The sequence below is a fragment of the Danio aesculapii genome, chromosome 24 (genome assembly GCF_903798145.1).
Source record: "Danio aesculapii chromosome 24, fDanAes4.1, whole genome shotgun sequence".
Classification (NCBI taxonomy): Eukaryota; Metazoa; Chordata; class Actinopteri; order Cypriniformes; family Danionidae; genus Danio; species Danio aesculapii.
This window is the reverse complement of record NC_079458.1, coordinates 23,281,978-23,289,931: the sequence shown is the minus strand read 5'-3', so window position 1 is coordinate 23,289,931 and position 7,954 is coordinate 23,281,978. Positions and strand designations below refer to the sequence as shown.

The window sequence follows — 7,954 nt, the reverse complement described above, 5'->3', positions numbered from 1 at the left end:
TTTTTTTGGGTGAACTATCCCTTAAAAGCAATAATTTGTGGAACAACCCTGATACTGTGTCCCAATTCGCATACTATCCATCCCAAATGATATTCAAAAATAGAATTAGTATGTCCCAAATCGTAGTACGTTGAAAAGCGTATGCCAAAAGTTTACTATTTCCGGTAAAAATTTGAAGTGTAGATGCGTCCATACTCTAACCGCTAACATTGCCCACAATACATTGCACGTTGGACGTGAAATTGATTAGAACTACAAACTAAAAGCATGGTGAACCAACCGAAAGTAGAGATGCTTTGGTAAAGTTGTTTAAATGACAATATCTAGCAAACTGGAACAAGTTTAAACCGGGTTTTTCATGTTATATTTTGTCTGCAACAACAATGTGAACAGAAAAGACCTGAGGAGGTTTCTCTGCACACAAGTCTCGGAAACGGCAGATTATCCTGCTGCTGCTTCCCCAATTAGGTAGGTAAATAAATATGAAAAAATGTGGATGATGTGTTGAGATAATTGACAGGAGATGTAACTAAGCAACATAGCGATCTGTTAATGAGGAAGTACAAAATCAAAAGTATATACTTTTCCTTTACAAAAAAAGTGCATACTTTTTGGGCGTACTACAAGTATGTGAATTGGGACACAGCACTAGTTTCAATTACGACAAAATAAAACATTTGCTATCATGACCAACTGTCATTTTGAGAACAATAGATCTTTTTTTTTTTCTCCCTCCTCTAATTATTCTGGCCTCACTTCATATAAAAAATAAATAAATAAAAAAAAAATATCACACAATTAATCTCAGTCAATTAAAAGATAAGAAACCAAACTTTACCATTATGATTATCAAAGAGAACAATGCTAGTGAGCCCAATACTGGAGAGTAACCTCAGCTATGGCATGATCCCTTCAGTTCCAGTGAGTCGGCGCCAGGTCTGTGTCAAGCTAAACGTGGCCTGACTGAGAATGGGAGTGAAGAACGTGTGCACATGTTGACATTGGCTGACGCTTACCTTCGATTGGAGGCACGTCGCCTTGTAGTTTGACTCGACTGGTGAAGGGGGCGTTTTGAAGCAGCACCGCAAACAGAGACGGGATGAGGGACTGAAGTGCTGACAGATACATGTGCAGCTTGTGTTCATCCAGGCCATATTCACCCTGCTAGTGAAAAAGAGAGACAGCAGTTTAGAAAGCAAATGACAGAAGGGAATAGAAAAAGTGGTGCACACAGTTTCTAATTCTAACAATTACCTCAGTTAATTTAACAATAACTCCAGATTTTTGATAAAATAAGATTTAGATAATGCTTAAGCTGTTAACCGGTTGCTTATTAGCATGCACATCATTAGCATTACGTCTTAATACTTTATTCTGCATTACTGTATTTAGGATCACTTATTCCTACCCCATACCTAAACGTATTAACTTGTACATAAGAAGCAATTTAGAACACTGTAAAAAAAAAAGCTGGATTCCAATTCTTTCATCTTTTCATTGACCGTGCAGCAAAAGCAATTTTTGAGTGTTCATTGAGGTCAAAGATAAATAAGTAAACAACAAAAGTTTTCAAAAAAAGTTACTAATTCAAAGTGAGAATTGCTCCCCAAAATAAAGTGTTTTTATGTTTTTTTCTCTTAGTCACAAAGACTGCATCTACACTCACAGGCCACTTTATTAGGTACACCTTACTAGTACTGGGTTGAACCCTTTTTGACTTCAGAACTGGCTTAATCCTTCGTGGAATAGATTCAACAAGGTACTAGAAATATTCCTCAGAGATGTTGGTCCATATTAACATGACGGCATCATGCAGTTGCTGCAGATTTGTCAGCTGCACATCCCTGATGCGAATCTCTTATTGCACCACATCCCAAAGGTGCTCTATTGTATTGAATATGGTGACTGTGGAGGCCATTTGAGTACAGTGAACTCATTGTCCAGTTCAATAAAACCAGTCTGAGATGATTCGTGCTTTTTGACATGGCGCGTTATCCTGGTCATAAAAAGATGGACATGGTCAGCAACAATACTCAGGTAGGCTGTGGCGTTGACATAATGCTCAATTGATACTAATGGGCCCAAAGTGTGCAAAGAAAACATCCCCCACACCTTTAAACCACCACCAACCAGGCAGGATGGATCCATGCTTTCATGATGTTGATACCAAATTTTGACCCTACCTCTGAATGTCACAGCAGAAATCGAGACTTATCAGATCAGGCAATGTTTTACCAGACTTCTATTGGCACATTTGGGTGAGCCTGTGCGAATTGTAGCTTTAGTTTCCTGTTCTTAGCTGACAGGAGTGGCACCTGGTGTGGTCTTCTGCTGCTGTAGCCCATCCACCTCAAGGTTCCACATGTTGTGCATTCAGAGATGCTCTTCTGTATACCTTGGTTGTAATGAGTATTAATTTGAGTTACTGTTGCATAGTATCTCGAACCAGTCCGGCCATTCTCCTCTGACATCAACAAGTCACTTGTGTCCACAGAACTGCTGCTCACTGGATATTTTCCCTTTTTCAGACCATTCTCTGTAAACCCTAGAGATGGTTGCGCGTGAAAATGACAGTAGATCAGCAGTTTCTGAAATACTCAGACCAGCCCATCTGGCACCAACAACCATGTCACATTAAAAAAAAAACATAATTCACCTTTCTTCTCTATTCTGATGCTTGGTTTGAACTGCAGCAGATCGTGTTGACCATGTCTACATACCTAAATGCACTGAGCTGCTGCCATGTTATTGTTTGATTAGAAATTTGCGTTAACGAGCAGTTGGACAGGTGTACCTAATAAACTCAATTCAATTCAAATCACCTTGAAGCTATTGGTCACACTGGGCTTTGTGTGTGCGAAATTCTGTTGTACGGCGCTGCGAAAAGGGGCGGGATTAAACAAGATGATTAGACATTTAAAACATGGAGCAATTGCTCGCTTTTTAAAATTTCTGTCCAGAGAGGTCATGTTTTGATCCTTGATTGCTCTCACGCAGTCAAGTGATGTGATTTCTCAGGTCAGAGTTCACCTAGCTTGAACTTTGCACCGCAGCGAACTGCGAAACTTAACGCATGACCCTGCGTTTCCGGTCTGACGCATTCGCATGCGTATGAATAGAAGTCTATGGGAGGAAAAGCCCAGTGTGACTGCAGCTTTATTTGTATAGCGCTTTTACAATGTAGATTGTGTCAAAACAAGTGGCCAGTGAGAATTTAAATACAGTAAAAATTTGTTGATTTCAAACAGAAATGTTATATAAAAAAAAGAAAATAATATTAATTATATATATATATATATATATATATATATATATATATATATATATATATATATATATATATATATATATAAATAAGTATTTAAAAAGTGTCATGGATTTACTGCATTTGGAAAAAAATGACCCAAATCTGACTTTTGACTTGACTTAATGTCCTATGTGAAAGCTTAAATAATGTGTGTGTGTATATATTAAAAAAAACACTTACATATAAAACTAAAAATAGTAATAATAATAGTCACTGGAGTTATATTAAATATCCATCCTAAAAAAAGACAACATAAAAAGGCAAAGTAAAGTCTAAACAAGCTAAAAGCTTGTAAGCTAATGTGTTTTCACCTTGAGCAGCTTCTCGATGCGAGTGAGGAGGGAAGGGATGAGCTGGGACTGTAAGTTGCCCAGTTCTGTACACCAGGCAGCAAAGGCAGGAATGAACACTTGGTGGGTGGCACTGACCACCCGCTCCGATGGGTCACCCAGAGACAAGAGCATCAGCTCGAAGCCCTGTTACATGGCCATGCACAAAATAAAGCATAAGAAAATACTGAAATTATTAATGAAAGAACACCAGATTGTGGGATAAACATTAAAAGAATGGTCTGCGCAATAGCCTAGTGGTTAGCACATTTGGTCATATGGACATATGGTGCAGTAGCACGACAGGGCGCCCCGAGTTCGAATCCCGGCTCGAGGACATTTCCCTAACCCCCCCCCCCCCCCCCTCTCTCTCTCTCCCTCCAACTTTGCTTCCTGTCTCAATACTGTCCCATCTAATAAAGGCAAAAAGCCCCCCCCCCAAAAAAAAAACATCAAAAGAATGCACATACCTGGGAGTATTTGTCTGGATCATCGATGTAACCCATAATAATTCCTAAGCTTTTTACCACGGCCTCTCGGACCATATCAGCTTTATCATCTGCCAACATTTGCTGAAGCATGGACAAGACCAGGGAGCTTCGGATTTCCTTCTGCAGACACACATACATATATATATTTTAGCGGTCTCATTCCTAGCCAAATGTCAAATCCCTTGCCTTTCAATGACTAAACAGACCAATTTCCATGACCTTCGGCGAACAGATATACAAGGTGCTGTTGTGCTTTGCATAACATTTTCATGAAACAATTGTAAATAAATTTTAAATAAAAAACTGCTGTATGTGGCCATGTGTTCAAGAGTAAATTTATTTCATTTTTAATTCATTTTTAGTTAATTAATTAATTAATTAATTCATTTTCTTTTCGGCTTAGTCCATTTATTACTCAGGGGTCGCCACAGCGGAATGATCCGCCAACTTATCTGGCATATGTTTTACGCAACGGATGCCGTTCCAGCTGCAACTCAACACTGGGAAACACCCATACAAAGTGAGAATTTAGTTACTAAAAAAGAAAAATCTTTAATCCTTAAAATATTTAATTAGGACAGTAAGGTCTGACTGTGCTTAGACAAAAGTCTCGTCACGGTCATGATACAGTGAAAAAAGAATTAATATTGTGTTTGACTCCCATGAGCTTGGAGGACTGCATCCATACATATCTACAATATCTCAAATAAATTATTAATAAAGTCATCTAGAATGGCAAAGAAAGCCTTCTTGCAGGACACTCAAGAGTTAATCATGATTCTTTGGATTCATCTTCAATGCCTCACCATCTTACCCCAGACATGCTCAATAATGTTTATATCTGGTGACTGGACTGTCCAATCCTGGAACACCTTGACCTCCTCTTTGCTTTTCCGGAACTTTGATGTGGAGGTTGAAGTATTAGAAGCGCTATCCTGCTGAAGAATTTGCCCTCTTCTGTGGTTTGTAATGTAATGGGCAGCACAAATGTCTTGATCCCTTAGGCTGTTGATGTTGCCATCCATTCTGCAGATCTCTCGGTTACATACTGAATGTAACCCCAAACCATGATTTTTTCTTCACCAAACTTGACTGATTTCTCTGTAAATCAGTCCATGCGGGTTCCAATAGATCTTCTGCATTATTTGTGATGATCATAATGCAGTTCAACAGATGATTGAACTAGAAATCAAGTTATTATTTGTTGCTCTTGCAACTGGGATTAACGACAAGACTTTTGTCAGGTAGTGTATATTTAAAATAAAAAAAAATGAAATAAAGAAATGAATAAATAAATATATATAGTAATTATCAGTTGTTTTATTTATTTTATGCACACAAAAGTAGTTGAAACGTATTGAAGCATATTGTTTTTATGTTTTGAAAATATTTCAAATAATTTGAAATTATTGTGACATTTGCTGTCTATGAAGGGCAGAAAGCTCTCGGATTTCATGGAAAAGTTCTTAACTTGTGTTTTGACCATGAGCGAGGATCTTAAATATTAGATTTTTAATTTTTGAGTGAACTATCCCTTTAAAAATCCAGTTCGTTTTTTTCTGTTAGACCCCAAAATTCACTGGAAATTTCTGGTTTGCTTATTTGGTTTTCCTATTCATAATGAAACAAGAAAACATCAGGCACTCCATTACTGCCAAGAGCACTGAATGGCAAAAAGGCACACAGCCAACAAATCAAAGCTCCATTTTCAGCCAAATCAGTTCACATACTGTATATACACAAACTAGTGTTTCATAGCACTAATAAACCACCCGCCGAGTGCTGCGACCATAACTATAGGATTTACCGCCACAACAAACAAACAGCATGTCTCCATAGCAACACATGCATGATCAAAGTGAACACAAACGAGAAGAGAGACTCCGCTATACTGATATTCGTCAGTTTGATTATGTGATCATTATTATTTGATTATTTCAATGTGCTCTTGGACGTTTAGAGTTTAGCGATCACTAACTGTGACATTGTTGAAAAGCAGACATGATTAATGCGTCCCAGTAAGACAGCTTTTATATTTAGAGGAACAGAGTCTCTTACTGGTAAATAAGGGGCCAGGGCTCCACATGCTTCCGCCACCAGAAGTCTTCTCTCTGGATACTTGTGGTTGATCTGAGCGAGAGAAACACACATGTGACACAGACGTACACAGACAGAGCAAGACACAACACGGCATCGTCAGTTCCAGCTCTGACCGCAGGACTGCATACCCACCCGTACCCTCTGTTAACCACATTAGCTCATATTTTTCAGTACTAAATTGTTTAGGTTCTTTCCTCAGTGGAAATAGGTTTCCATTTGGGGAGTGGTGGATGCACTGTATTTTGAGGGAGATTGCTAACACTAACAGTAAACAAGGGAATGTGTACAAAGCCACAAACTGAGAATGATCTACGGTGGCTTAAACGTTTCTGGACAATTTAATTAGACTACAGCACGTGTGTTTGAGTGTCACTATAAAAGAGATAAAATGTTGAGATAAAAAGTCTCTAATTAAGTTCATATTGTTTTTTGTTTTTTTTTTAACTATAAATGAATTGTAATAAAGGTTTAAATTACATATAAATATATTAAAAAGCCTTTCAAATGACTCAAATACTAAATATCTAATACAGATATTTAATCCAACACAAATATTCCTTGTTAATAAAGAGATTTCAATGTTTAACTTTAAATATTCAGATCTAAAACTATTCAAATGTTTCACTAGAAACTTTACATTATAAATAGATTGAAATATTCCATATATACAGTTGAAGTCAGAATTATTAGCCCCCTTGTTTATTTTTTTCACTATTTTTGTTTAACGGAGAGAAGATTTTTTTCAACACATTTCTAAACATAATAGTTTTAATAACTCATTTTTAATAACTGATTTCTTTTATCTTTGCCATGATGACAGCACATAATATTTGACTAGATATTTTTTCAAAACACTTCTATACAGCTTAAAGTGACATTTAAAGGCTTAACTTGGTTAATTAGGTTAACTAGCCAGGTTAGGGTAATTAGGCAAGTTTTTGTATACCGATGGTTTGTTCTGTAGACTATCGAAAACAAAATATATAGCTTAAAGCAGCTAATAATTTTGACCTTTAATGGTTTTCAAAAAATTTAAAACTGCTTTTATTCTAGCCAAAATAAAACAAATAAGACTTTCTCTAGAAGAAAAATTATTATCAGACATACTGTGAAAATTTCCTAGGGGTGGGAGGTATGGGGGGCTAATAATTCTGACTACAACTGTACATAATAAAGGGTTTATTCTATGCTATACAACTATACAAACATACTTTTACTCAGACTTCTAAAATTATTAAAATATTGCATAATAATGAATTTGTTGTAAAAATTATTAAATGTTACACTGTAAAGGATCAGTACTAAAATAATTTAAATGTTTACCTATTAAAACACTGTTCTAAACTGATTAAAATATTTCCTAATAAAGATCGTTTTCTAAAATGAATACAGATTTATAAAAAAAATTCAGTTTCTTGCACAGATTGATCCTTTGTTTCATATGTATGACTTCAATGTATTGGACTAAAAGCTTGTATAAACCATTAACACAGACATATTTATCAATATCTTTATTTAAAACTTATCTTGGTCCTGAATAAGTGGAATTATGATATGATTATGATATTTTTATTTTTGGGTGCATGCGAACATTCTAAAAATGGATTTTTTACTAAACAAGGATTAAATCATTCATATAAAAAGACTCCATTCCAAGAAGATTGAAAAAAAATAATAATAATTTCCTAAGGTGAGTAACAGAAAATGCATTTAAAAAGGTCCCAAAG

At 36.2% G+C, this 7,954-nt stretch overlaps 1 protein-coding gene across 8 annotated transcripts in view; it reads right to left on the bottom strand.

Moving 5' to 3' along the window:
* relch (RAB11 binding and LisH domain, coiled-coil and HEAT repeat containing) overlaps positions 1 to 7,954 on the bottom strand; it is a 99,110-nt gene that overhangs the window by 35,273 nt on the left and 55,883 nt on the right. For 6 of the 8 annotated variants that reach the window (XM_056450372.1, XM_056450373.1, XM_056450379.1 and 3 more), the window contains 4 exons: positions 6,186 to 6,257; positions 4,107 to 4,247; positions 3,619 to 3,783; positions 1,017 to 1,164 (listed from right to left, as the gene is read on the bottom strand). In XM_056450372.1, coding sequence (XP_056306347.1) covers positions 1,017 to 1,164; positions 3,619 to 3,783; positions 4,107 to 4,247; positions 6,186 to 6,257 — 526 coding nt within the window. The remainder of the gene's footprint in view (positions 1 to 1,016; positions 1,165 to 3,618; positions 3,784 to 4,106; positions 4,248 to 6,185; positions 6,258 to 7,954) is intronic. The other 2 variants (XM_056450374.1, XM_056450377.1) reach the window with 1 other exon arrangement.